Source organism: Podarcis vaucheri (assembly GCF_965113315.1).
Source record: "Podarcis vaucheri genome assembly, chromosome: 14".
NCBI classification, from domain to species: Eukaryota; Metazoa; Chordata; class Lepidosauria; order Squamata; family Lacertidae; genus Podarcis; species Podarcis vaucheri.
This window is the reverse complement of record NC_138752.1, coordinates 10,570,991-10,585,188: the sequence shown is the minus strand read 5'-3', so window position 1 is coordinate 10,585,188 and position 14,198 is coordinate 10,570,991. Positions and strand designations below refer to the sequence as shown.

Below are 14,198 nucleotides of genomic sequence, written 5' to 3'. Positions count from 1 at the left end.
AGCAAACATCAAATGGACATAGATCTGACAGAAAATCAACAATTTTATTTTTGTTTATTTTAATCTACTGTTGGTTAAAACAAGCCACCAGCCCCAGTTCCTATGTAAAGGGAACTATACTTCATTGTGAATGTTTCTTTCTCTCACATTCATAGAAGGCGGAGAATATGCAAACTTAAGGCTTGCTGCAATTGTCTGACCAAGGCTATAAATAACAACTTACAGATGGTTAAAGTGAAAAACCCTGGTTGAAAACCAGTCAAGATCATAGACTATCCAACTTAGAGGAAACTGGAAAATTTTTGAGGAAATATAAGGAGTTGAGATTGGAGGAGAGCGGAACAAAGGGAGCAGAGGGAGGATTGTCAAGAGATTCTAAGACAGAGGAGGGAGAGGAAGGGAGTAGAAGCAGCTCGGGCGAAGAGGAAGAGGGGGAAGAAGAAGAACCAGCGAATTTAGAAAAGTAAAGAAAGCTTAGGTACATATCAGTTAATATGGGGTTAAAAATCTGGAATTGGAATGTTAATGGAATGAATGAGAAAAGAAAGAGGAATAAAATTGAGCAATTCTTAAAGAGGAAAAATCTGGACATTATCTGTCTTCAAGAGACCCACGTAGCTAGGAAGCACAAAAAAATATTAATCAATAAAAGACTGGGAAATGAATTTGAATCCTCGGATAAAGAAAAGAAAAGAGGGGTGGTACTGTACGTTAAAAATAAAATTGAGGCTAAACAGATTTTTAAGGATGAAGAGGGGAGGATGGTAGCGGTTAGACTAAATTGGCAAGGAGAAAAGGTGGTTGTGATCGGGGTATATGCACCAAATGGCAACAAGACTGATTTCTTTAGAAACTTAGAAGAGAAAATACTAGAACATATGGATCAAAAGATTATTCTAATGGGAGACATGAATGGTGTGGTTTCGTTAGAGGCAGATAGACTAAGGGAGGGTGTAAGTAAAGAAGGGAAACTACCAAAATCCTTTTTTTCGATGGCTAAAAATTGCAACTTGGTGGACATTTGGCGTTTGAGACATCCACTGGATAAGCAGTTTACCTTTTATTCCGAACCACACCAATCGATGTCACGAATAGATCAGGTTTGGATCTCGAGTGAACTCTGTCCAAGAGTTAAACAAATAGAAATAAGACCAAAAGTAATCTCAGATCATAGTCCGATAGAACTAGAATTGGAGAGTCTTGAGAGAAGAACTTTTAGATGGAGGTTAAGAGAATACCTCCTAGACGACCAAAATATTGTAGAAACAGCACAAAAACAGCTAAAAGATTACTTTGCAGATAATTGCGACAAAGGGACAAAGATCAATGTGATATGGGATGCAAGCAAAGCAGTAATAAGAGGATATTTCATTCAGCAGAATGCGATCAAAAACAAAAATAGAGAGAAAGGGAAAAAAGAAATCTTAGAACAAATAATGGACAACGAACAAAAATTAATCCAGAAACCCAATTGCCAGAAAATAAAGGAAAATATCAAAATCTTACAAGCGCAATTTGCCACTATAATAAATAGAGAGGTAGAGTGGAATATAAAGAAACTAAGGCAAAAGAACTTTGAATTCTCAAATAAATCAGGTAAATGGCTTGCATGGCAAATTAAAAAAAGGAAAGAACAAGGTACAATAAACAAAATTATTGCAGATGGAGAAGAGATAACAGATCCAAAAGGAATTAGAAAAGAGTTTCTGGATTATTATAAAAACCTCTACAAGGATAAAGAGAGAAATAACTTAAGGAAAATAGAGAGGTTCTTGAGAGACAAAAAGGTGCAGAAAATCCCAACAGATAAGAAACAACGATTGAATACTCCAATTGAAACAGAGGAGATAGAGGAAGCCATAAAAGATTTAAAGAGAGGAAAGGCCCCGGGCCCGGATGGCTTCACAGCGGGTTATTATAAAGAGATGAAATCTATCCTGGTGAATCCTCTGAAGGTGACTATGAATAACATTCTGAAAAAAGGAGAAATTCCGGAAACCTGGAAAGAAGCATTTATTACATTTATCCCCAAACAAGATGCGGACTTAACTCAAGTTAAAAATTATAGGCCGATTTCTCTTCTAAATACAGATTATAAAATCTTTGCTGGTATCCTTGCGAGAAGATTGAAGTCGATATTATCAGAAACTATCCACAAGGATCAGGCTGGCTTTCTTCCTGGCAGGCATATGAGGGACAATACAAGAAATATAATTAATATGTTAGAATATTTGTCTGCCAGGATTGATAAGCAAGCCATAATGATGTTTGTGGACGCAGAGAAAGCATTTGATAATGTGATATGGGACTTCATGTTGAAAAATTTGGAGCATATGGAAGTGGGCAAGGACTTTTTTAAGGGGGTAAAAGCAATATATACGGAACAGAAAGCCAAACTGATTGTAAACAATATGGTAACAGAGGAAATAAAGATACAGAGGGGAACAAGACAGGGGTGTCCACTCTCCCCGCTACTATTTATAACAGTCTTAGAAGTTCTCCTAAACTCAATTAGGCAAAACAAAAAGATAAAAGGAGTGACAATTGGAGAAAACGTGTATAAGACCAAAGCATTTGCAGATGATTTAGTAATAATGACTGAAGATCCAGTGATTACAATAGAAGAAGTACTAAAGGAAATTGATCAGTTTGGGAAACTGGCAGGTTTCCAACTAAACAAGAGAAAAACGAAAATGTTAGTCAAAAATGTGGACCAAAGTGTGATAGACATAATCCAACACCAATACCAGATAGAGGTGGTTAAGAAAGTGAAGTACCTTGGAATCTGGATAACACCCAAGAATATAGACTTGTTTAAGAACAACTACGAGTCGGTATGGAGAGAAATAAGGAAAGATTTGGAAGTGTGGGGAAGATTAAAAATGTCATTCTGGGGAAGGATAAACACGATCAAAATGAATATACTACCGAGGGTACTGTTTCTGTTTCAGACTATTCCCATAATTAAGGGGAGTCGTATTTTTAAAGAATGGCAGAAAATGCTCTCAAGATACATCTGGCAGGGCAAGAAACCCAGGATCCAATTTAAACTTTTAACAGACATAAAAGAAAGGGGTGGGTTTGCTCTGCCAGACCTGAAACTGTACTACGAGGCATCATGCCTCTGCTGGTTAAAAGACTGGATAAAACTAGAGAACAGGGAGCTGCTCGATTTAGAGGGCTTCGATAACAGATATGGCTGGCATGCCTACTTAGGACATGAGAAAAGGAAAGTACATAAGGGGTTTGGAAACCATGTTTTCAGAGGTCCAATTATTGAAATATGGGAAGGATACAGAAATTTATTAGAACCTAAGGTCCCACATTGGTTTTCACCTCTCGAAGCGATGAGTGTGAAGAAAATCAATATGAGGAGTAACTGGGCGACATACAGTCAACTATCAGTTAAAGAAGACGGGAAGTGGAAAATAAAGCCCTATGAGCAAGTTAAGGAGCATGTGTATGATTGGCTACATCATCGTCAAGTTAACGAGATGTTCAGGAAAGATACTAAAGAAAGAGGGTATGCGGACAAAGACTCCAAATTTCAGATGGAAATTATAAATAATGATGTAAAAATAATATCTAAAATGTACCGGATGTTGCTGGATTGGAATCTAGGAGATGAAGAAGTGAAATCAGTAATGATCCGCTGGGCTATAGATGTAGGCCATAGTATACAATTTGAGGAATGGGAGAAATTATGGAAAGAGGGTCTAAATTTCACAGCATGTATAACAGTAAAGGAAAATGTCATGAAGATGTTCTACAGGTGGTACATAACACCTGTAAAACTATCAAAAATGTATAAGATATCCAACAAATGCTGGAAGTGTAAAGATAGGGAGGGCTGCTTCTACCACATGTGGTGGGAGTGCCGGAAAGTTAAAGAATTTTGGGAAAGAATATATGTTGAGTTAAAGAAAATCTTGAAATATACGTTTAAAAAGAGGCCTGAAATCTTTCTGTTAGGGTTATTAGGGGAGGATATCGAAAAGAAAGATTGTAAATTTGTATACTATGCGATTACGGCAGCAAGAATAATTCTTGCCCAGAAGTGGAAAAAACAGGAGATGCCAACGATAGAGGAGTGGAGATCAAAGTTACTAGATTACGCAGAGTTAGACAGACTGACAGGAAAGATCAGATACCAAAGAGACCAAAAGTTTATCAAGGACTGGGGAAAGTATGTGGAGTACCTGGAAAGTATTAGTGAGGGAAAAACGACGTTAAAGGGATTTAGAGAAGCACTGTGAAAAGATTAAGAGTTATTGTTTTAAGCAAACAGAAGTTAACAAAGAAGACTAATGACAATACAAACTAAGAAATGTGGGATTAGGGGTACTGCTACGAAAGATTTACGGACAAGTTGAAGGAAGTCTACAAAGAAATGACAATGTAAAGTTTTAAGTGAAAAATATATTTAATGTATGTATATTGCGCGCGGGGTGTTTGGATTTTTTTTTCTTTGATATGCTTTTTTCTTTTCTATTTTTCTTTTTGTTTCTTTTTTGGAAAATCAATAAAAATCAATTAAAAAAAAAAAAAAAAAGAAAACCAGTCAAGATCAAGCTTTTTGGTGTGTCTTCCTGGATATGAATCTAAGTAGGAGTATAATTACTCCACTTGGAAGAACTTCTCCAGTCTATGACAGTGAAAAGGCATGCATTCAGAATACTGTGTGTCTGGAACTCTTAACAAGCGGGGCTTCTTAAAGTCCCCTTTCCTGCCGAGTAGCATCACATTAGTAACCCACATGTTAGAGATGCATGTTCCCACTCTTAATGAAGCTAGAAGAGTGAAACAGAGGGAAGCCATTTAGTCCGCTGCTCCATTCTCTGCCTTCATTTATCAAGCATCACACCAAGCAGGAAGAGCAGAGAGTGCTGACAATAGATGGAATTGCCGGTCTGCTAGACTGCACCTGCCATTCCTGCAGGTGCAACAGGAGCTGCTGCCACACAGCAAGAACCTGTCATTTATAGTGTTATTATCTGAGAAAGCCGCACCACAACCAGAGCATCAGAAGCTGCCAACCACACAGACTCAAAGCTGACAGAAGGAAAAACCTGAAGCACTTAAGTAGCATTATGTTCAGAAGTGAGGCACCTTCCTTCCAAGATCCAGGTGATCATCCCCGTATTTATTATTCAATTTATTACCCATCTCCTTCAGCAGCAGATTCCAGAGCAAGTTATGACAATTTAAAATTCAATATTAAAAACAATTCAGACACAAGAAGGGGGGGCTGGAACACCTACCTCAGATGTCCAAGAGATGTGTCTTCAGCATATGTTGTCAATCCTATAATGACGTTGCCAGATGTACTGTGTGGGTCAGGCTTTAGCAGAGGTGAAAAACACTGGACTCTCGAGCAGAACTGACTAGTGAACATCTACTTTCTAAAAGGTGTCTACCAATTAATGTAAATGTGAAGTGCAGGTTTTTCAGGGCTGAATTAGATTATCTCTTCCCACACCTGCATCAGCCATTTCCTTCACCCTTACAGATAGGCTTCCTCCTCTGTAAGAGAGTTTGACTGGAGGGGAAAACAGAATGATACCAAATAAGCTCTGGTTTATGTATGAATAGGTAAAGGGGGAGCGGATGGCGCTGTGGTCTAAACCACTGAGCCTCTTGGGCTTGCTGATCAGAAGGTCAGCGGTTTCAATCTGCATGACAGGGTGAGCTCCTGTTGCTTTGTCCCAACTTCTGCCAACCTAGAAATTCAAAAGCATGCCCGTGCAAGTAGAAAAATAGGTACCACTACAGCGGGAAGGTACACGGCATTTCCATATGCTCTGGTTTCCATCACGGTGTTCTGTTGCACAAGAAGCAGTTTAGTCCTGCTGGCCACATGACCCGGAAAGCTGTCTGTGGACAAACGTCGGCTCCCTTGGCCTGAAGCGAGACGAGTGACACAACTTCATAGTCACCTTTAACTGGACTTAACTGTCCAGGCATCCTTTACCTTACCTTACCTTTTATGTATGAATGATACCTAGTCAATTGCATCCCTCAGACAACCAACCAATGTGTTACACTGTTTGCTAAATGTCTGCAATAAAGTTTTATACACATGGATTTTGAGAAGACAACTACTGCTAACTTCTGTTTGGGAGGAGGAAGAGATGGGTGTTGCTTTCTGCTCATCCATCTCCTACCACAAGCTCCACTGCAACCTTTATGGCTACAAACACTGTAGAAAGCAGTTTCCCAAGCAGTTCCCAGGCTTTTTTTAACAAATAATAATAATTAATAAATAAAAATGAAAATGTGCACCCCACCCCCAAGACCATTCCATTATAACTATCCAACCTCTCAAAATTTTAACATCTCTTGCAATGGTTTGGCCCCTTTCCATTTTAACAGTACAAATTCTATGAATACTTTCCATCTATCCTCAAAATCATTTCTCCTGCATACTTCCCATCTTACCTTAATAGAACATGTTAATTTATCATTAATAGCTATATCCCACACCTCTTTATACCATTCTTCCATTTTATATTCACCTTGCCCCTTCCACTTCCTAGCTATAATAAGGTGTGCAGCTGTCAATAAATTTGTGAGAAAGTCATTCATAGCCTGTGAACCTTCCACCTCATCGTAAATTGATAATAATGCTACTTTTGGTCAGCTTTAACCCAATGATTTCTGTTATCTCCTTAAACAACCTTTGCCAAAAAGCTCTTCAATTCTTATACTCTGCCACACACAAAAACAAGCTGCTAGTACTAGATCTTCTTATCCCAATTCTTGCCATGAATAGTTTATAGCAACAGCAGGGAAGAAAGCTGCACCACTGTGCCTACCACGTGGCAGTGGTTGCAGTGAAGAAAGCCTACTCTGCTCTGCCACTATTACGTCTGCAAGCGGCCATCCAGCAGAGCTTTTCCAAACAGTGAATGGGCTTGTAGAATCAGACTAAAAGATAGTTGCTCTCTCTTTTACATCTGAATTAGGGGAGGCAGTTGAGATGTTAGACCAGTGTTTGAAGGCAGTGACTGGCTGGATGTGAGCCAATAAACTGAAGCTGAAACCTGGATTCCCATGTCCAGAAAGGGGGGGCTGCCCTGGCCAGGGTTGAACTTGCACTACTCTGGAAGGAGCAGTTTCATCGTTTGGGGGGGGGCTCCTGGATTCAGCACCTTCACTGGAGGCTCAGGTGGCCTCAGTGGCTGCTGTACCTTATGCTCTGAAAACTTCCAGATTGGATGCAAATGCGTACTACTTGGGGTTTCCCTTGAAGTCAACTTGGAAACTTCAGTTGGTTCAAAATGCAGCAGCCAGATTAGTGACTCGGGTTTCATTTAGATCTCATATAACCCCTGTTTTAAAACAGCTGCTGCACTCATTGCCAGTTCATTTCTGGGCCCAATTCAAGGTACTCGTGTTGATGTTTACTGCCTTAAATGACTCAGGCTCCAAATATCTGACAGACCACCTCCTTCCCTGCACATCCTATGAGTGCTGGGGTTGGCAGCCCTCTTGTCAGCTACTCCACCCTCAGAGAGGACATCCTCTGTGGCAGCCTCTGTGGAACTCTGGCCCCACAGAGGTGTGACTGGCACCCTCATTATATAGTTTCTGTAGAATGCTGAAGATGCACCTTTTTACCCTGGCTTTTTTGACACCTGAGGTATAGGTTTTTAGTACCCACCTTACTTTTATGATGATAGGATGTTTTCTATTGCTTTTAATATTGTGTTTTAATGTTGTAACCTGTCCTGGGACCTTAGGGTGAAGAGCAGGAAATAAATCTATCAATAAATAATCCCATACTATTTTCTCATTCTAGTCTCAAACTTTGTCAGAGCTAAAGCAGTCCTCCCTGATCATTGCAAGCTTAAAGTTTCCTAACAAAGGAAATGTAGGGCGAATCTGATGCATCAAAAAATCAAACTGCTGAAGCCACAAACATCTACTGCCATTCCCTCCCCCCCCCCCAAAAAAAAAACCCAAATATACATAAGAAGCTAGCTGAGACTTAGGGCACTGCAAGAACACTTGAAAGAGTTTTTGAAATACTGTTGCTCCCATTTTACAAAGATACAAGGCTATATCATTTATTTAGCAGACAAAGCATATTTTTCAATTAGCATAAGTTTGCTTTTGGCCATTTTTACAACTATAAAAAGGTGGACCAGGCAGTATGCTCAATTTGACAAGGACAGTCAATTTGAAGTTCCAGGATTTGTTTCAGAAGCTGGCTCAGACCTTGGATTCTAGATTTTACATATTATGTTGCTATTATTTTTCATTGTACAAGCGAGCTGGCTGGGGTTGGAGGAAGAGCAAAGCAGTCTCTCTGTGTATACCAATAAAGTATAATATATCTCAACGGAAATTCAAGAAATCCCTAACCTACAATCAATAGAAAGGAAGGAATTTAAAGCTATTTCTGCAATATGACAATAAAACTATCAAGTGAAGGCACTCTTTCTTCCCTTATATTTAAAAACACACAAAGCAACCAACCCCCTTCTTCATAGGCTATTCTGTGTACTCCCACCCAAGTGCTTTCTGGCCCATGGAATCAACAGAAAGGGAAAGAGAATAACCTATTTATGCATTTTTCTGCTTTTCTTTCTGATTACACTAGTATCCTAGAAATGCAGAGATTTCAGTTAGTAGCTATGAATAGGTTTCTGTGGCACTTAAAACCAGAGCACATCTCTCTCCGCAAACAGCTCTTGCCATAAAATTCATGATATGAAGGTGATGAACCTTGACAGCTCTTCAGAGAAAATGAACACTGAATCGTTTTTTAAAAGCATAAGCAAGGCCTCAATCCCCTACAGCTTGAAAGCATTATTTCCCTTTTGGTAAATCCTGTTAGATTCTGCTCCACTCACTGTAAATCCAAGTCCTAGGTTTTCATTCTTGTTGAAGTATGTAAACACTCTTATTTCCTTTTCCCCACATCAGAATCTTCATTTCAATTTATATCTCCAGCATACAAAATCATTGCCCACTATGATCCAATGAGCTGTCACACACCTAGAACTACTAGGCACAGGAGAGTCACACAAACACTTGCTACTTTCAGGAGCGAGTTAGAAATAATTGGCCAATTAGGCTAGTCGGCATGATCATCTTTACTAATATGACCCACAAAATCTTGAACATTTCCGGGGGAGGGGGAGCCTTGGAAAGGCCAGGTGAATATTGCAGCATTATTCACAATCCATAACCCTGCTTCCTTCTCCGCAAAATCTGTGCTTACTGTTTTAAACATCTGACTAGAGAAGCAGCACATTGTAGGTTTGTTGGGTGGATACAGCAGCAGGAATTTATCAAATTATGCCCCAACACAAGTTTCTAGGCCAAAAGCCCACTCATGAAACCTTGTAATTCCCCAAGGAGCTTTATCTGTTTATTCCTTCTGTTCTTTCTAGCAGAGGTGACTCCATTCTCTTCATGCACCTGAACAGGATAATAAGCCACAGCCACAGAGCAGAAAAGGTCCCTACAGTCCCACAAATAGAAACCATACAATAAACACAACAGAGAGTCAATAAATTTATCTGTTTGGTAAGTGACTAGCAACAAATTGACTAGGGTGCAATGGGAGAAGCAAAATCTTATTCTCTAGAGCAAAACAAAGGTGGCAATGTGGCCACACCCATATCATCCTTAGCAGGTTACAGTGTTTCTGCCTAACTACCATACATGTCAAGAGATACAGGTTAGGAACTTGGTTCTCTAGCCCTTGCGAGCAAAGAAAGCAGCTCATAACCACCAAAACACTGTGGTAAGTGGCACAATGCAGCACTAAAAAACCCAACCCAACCCAACCACCTACTTAGACAGGGCAGTCGGCCAAAACAAGGGAACATCCAATTTTCCTTTAAAAGCATTTGTCATAGAAGTTACAAGGATGAGCACAAGAGTATCCTACAACCTCAGCCCAGTTGAACAACTTCAAAAAACCTTTCAGTCCAACTTGTTTCTAAGGAGTTGTAAACTGACTGAAATAGGACAGGATCTTGAACCTACATAATCCAAGTAAGTCAGGAATCCACTGGGAAAGCAGAAAAGCCCCCTCCCAAAACTGCTATCATAGCTGCTTGCAGGTCCAAACATACCAATTTACTTTCTAACCTTGCAGTGTCTGAGATGGTATATCAGAGAGCACAGTTTGTCATTTCTTCACTACTAGTGTGTCATCACTAATTTTGACTACACTATTCTAATATTCAATGTTTAACATTTTTTGCTTCAATTAGAATAACTGTGATTGGTCCAATCTGTTTTAAAAAGAAAAAGGGCATACAACCTTTTCTTAAAAGCGGGGGGGGGGGGAGTACAGTTAATCTACGTCAGGAGATCCAGGTTCTGAATTCTTGCTTAAGAACTTAAACAAGTTAGTATCAGACTAATGTCTATACTAACCCAGCATTTTTAAAAATGCATTTATTTTGGCAAGAATCCAAGGAAACAGGTGTAACTGGGGTCATTGAAAATTAGCCATGGCCTACTTTCTGACTAGCTCCAATCCAACAGCAAAAAACAATGAGCACATAGTACAGAGATGATTCTGCAACTTTAAGCAACCAATCCTGAGAAAACCAGCTTTTTAAGAAGAGAGTATAACAAAGACAATAGAGGTGACCAACAAATGTTGAGGTTGTATTGTGACCCAACTGCCCATGCCCAACTGCCCATGCCACTTTCATAAATAACCTTAAGCAAGAATAATCTGAGCAAGTCTCACAAGCCCTGAACCTGCTAGACAAGATCAGGATGAGAAATTGTGTCACACAATTACTGGAGAATATTCATTTCCATGTGGATTATTTCTAAGGACTACTTCACACAATCATTTTTATATGGACATAATTCTCATGTAGGAAACTGCACATATTCCACATATACACATTGTCACATATGATAAACACATATTTTGTTGCATCTCCATATTGCAGAAACCCAGCCAACTGAAGTCACATACACATATCTGTGGCAAAACATTAACCATATGCAGCCATCTTTATGTGGGTCGTCATTCAATCTCTTAACAGAAGCAGTATCAATGTAGGACTTTTATCAAGCATGAAACAGTTACAATTTCAAGTCATTATACAACAATATGACCCTACCTTGAAAGAGTGCTTGTTAGGACAAAGATGGAATATTTGTTCCCTAAGAGATGATATACCCCAGCAAACATCTACATGTGGAGGTTCAACAGACACCTGATCAGTTACATCTCATACAGCCGACAAGGTCACAGCTGTTGTGTCCCCCACAGGAGTTTTGATAGTTTTTAAACAGCAAAATAATCATTTATTTCCAATGATCTTCCAGATTTAGAAGCAGATTTAGCCTTCCTTGGTACAAATATCAGCCTAGTCCCAGTAAAATGTAAGAATCTGCCTTCATTTCCAGCTCATGACCAACAACAAGCCCATCATACACTATGGGACAAAATATGCCCTTTACAGCAAAGAAGAACACTGTAGTGTTTGGCATTACTGTGGAGACCCTAATTTCCAGCAGCAGTACCCTACCAGGCCCAGCCACCAGCCCACATCTTACCTTCTCTGCCTTGACCTTTTTGAGCTGTCGACACTCACTGTCACCATCTTCCAGCTCCGTCTTAATTCCCAAAGGATTGAGTGCAGATCCTGTGTCAATAGCTATACTTCCAAGCTGCTCAACGGCGGCAGCGGCGGCAGCAGCAGCAGCAGCAGCAGCAGGCTCTGATCCTTGGCCGCCATCATACTGCCCAACCCTAACAGCCAAGGCAAGAGGCTGGAGTACACTGGGCTCCTTTTCTGCTGGAGCACCCGCACCCTCACTCCTTTCCTTCTTACTCTTGGACGAACCCCCCTCCTTCTCTTTCTTTGAGTTGGCCACATTTCGAGAAGCCTTGGCCGATTTCTCAGAGCCCTTTGGGGCAATGGCAGCCACCAAGCCACTAGAGTTCACGCCATCACCAGGTCGCCCCTGAACCTCCTTCTTGCCACTGGTCCCTTCACTTGGAGTGAACAGGGAGGATCCTGGGGCAGCCTTGCCACTGTCCTTGCTACTCTTACTCCGTTTGGATTTGGATTTGCTTTCCTTACTCTGTGGACCTGGCACTGGGGTCACAAACTTGATGTTCTCCGGCAGTGTCGCCACAGCATTCGGTGCTGGGAGCCCCACCTCCTTGGAGCCTGACATTTCCAATTTTTGTTGGTCCTTTTCCAAATCCGCGTCCAGGTCAATGATGAGATTCCCTACTCCAATGTCCCATTCATCCCCACTGTCATACGTCTCAACTGGGTTTGCATCCACTCCTTTCCCTCCGGAAGCTCCACTGCTCAAGGACATCTTAGAGTTAACGACCCACCTCAAGGTTCAAGCCTCTTGTCTGCTCCCTCAGCCTTTGGGTATGAAGTAGCAGCTTCGGCTATGTTCTCAAGCCTCCAGTTATCAAGGTGCGCCCAGATGACAACATAATTGCTGAAAGGGAAAGTAAGAACAATGGATATTACATTACAGTTACTCAAGAAATGGGTCTAAGAACCAGTACACAAGCATATATGGGAAGGTGTTCACATTCAGACAAATAAAGATACACATGCAGACCAGCTGAACATATACTTATCTGTTCCCCATACTTGTACTACCCAACTGGTGTTACACTACCATCACTATTACCAATGCCACTGGTGGTAAAATACTACCATATAATTGCAATGTGTAGGTGGGCTATAGTAGAGCTAAGTTCCTCTCCCCACACCAAAGTACTTTTATGATCAAATTAAGGCACCAAAGTTAAAATAGCATACCGGGCCTTGTTACGTTAGCACATCACAGAGAGAAGCACAAATCCCAAAGTATTAAGGCAATATGCTGCTTGTCAATCTGTCCTACATTGTCATACCCATTGAAAATATATTTTTTAAAGCACCATAACTGTACAACTGCATACATGCATACAATTTTATTTGTATGCTGGCTTCCCACAGTTCAAACCACACTCAATGTGACTTACAACACCAAAAAAATACACAATGGAATTCGTCATAAAAATAATAATAAAACATTAAAAGTATGCATTTTTGTATGCATTTCATGACAGGCAACCAGCCTTTTGTGAGGAAGTGGAGATGTCTGGCCGCCAGGTCTAGTGCATAATATCTTTAACTGGCTGGCTGATGTGGCCACAATGCCACACCAGTCAGGTGGTATGGGGGGCAGCATGGAACCAAAATACATGCCTCTTTTGGTGCTGAACTGCCTTGGCTAGCCAGGCTCAGAAGCACTTGAACAGGGGCAACCCTTGTGCCTGCTCAAAGGTGCCACCCGTCTCTCCAGTATGAGCCGCCACTTTGTTTCTTTCCCTGCTTCATGCTTGAGAGGTGAGAGAGTCTGGTGAGCGTTCCCTCTTTGGGCTCCCTTTGAGAGCCAGTGTGGTGTAGTGGTTCAGAGCGGTAGTCTCGTAATCTGGGGAACCGGGTTCGATTCCCCGCTCCTCCACATGCAGCTGCTGGGTGACCTTGGGCCAGTCACACTTCTTTGAAGTCTCTCAGCCCCACTCACCTCACAGAGTGTTTGTTGTGGGGGAGGAAGGGAAAGGAGAATGTTAGCCGCTTTGAGACTCCTGAAGGGGAGTGAAAGGCGGGATATCAAATCCAAACTCTTCTTCTTCTCCCTGCCTTCTTCCCTTAAATCTTTTATTGCTGAAATGATCAACTTACAGGTGGGGGGCAGTGAAAGAATCAGAGAATCAGAGTTGGAAGGGACCCTAAGGATCATCTGGACCAGTGATGGCCAAACTTGGCCTTCCAACTGTTTTGGGACTACAATTCCCATCATTCCTGACCACCGGTCCTGTTAGCTAAGGATGATGGGACTTGTAGTCCCAAAAGAGCTGAAGGGCCAATTTTGGCCATCACTGATCTAGACCAACCCCCTGGAATGCAGGAATATGCGGCTGTCCCTTATGGGAATCAAACCTGCAACCTTGGAGATATCAGCACCGTGCTCTAGCCAATGCAGATGATCTGGCGATACCCGATTCTCTCACTCGCCCGCTCACCCCTCTCTTTTTGTTAAATGCCCTGTTTGTGAGGTATACTATGTGATCACCCTGCTGACTTGTGGCACTTTACTGCTCTCTCGGTGGCTTTGAATAGGAATGGGGCTCTGCTGGGGAAGAGGGCCAAACATGGATTTACTTGAGATGCATTGCTGACAGGGGC

General features: G+C 41.2%; 1 protein-coding gene across 3 annotated transcripts in view; it reads right to left on the bottom strand.

Annotated features, from left to right (window-relative positions):
• The window catches only part of ZNF609 (zinc finger protein 609), a 120,127-nt gene that overhangs the window by 79,012 nt on the left and 26,917 nt on the right, over positions 1–14,198 (bottom strand). For all 3 annotated transcript variants that reach the window (XM_082198289.1, XM_082198291.1, XM_082198290.1), the window contains exon 2: positions 11,545–12,453. In XM_082198289.1, coding sequence (XP_082054415.1) covers positions 11,545–12,321 — 777 coding nt within the window. In that variant the 5' untranslated portion in view covers positions 12,322–12,453. The remainder of the gene's footprint in view (positions 1–11,544; positions 12,454–14,198) is intronic.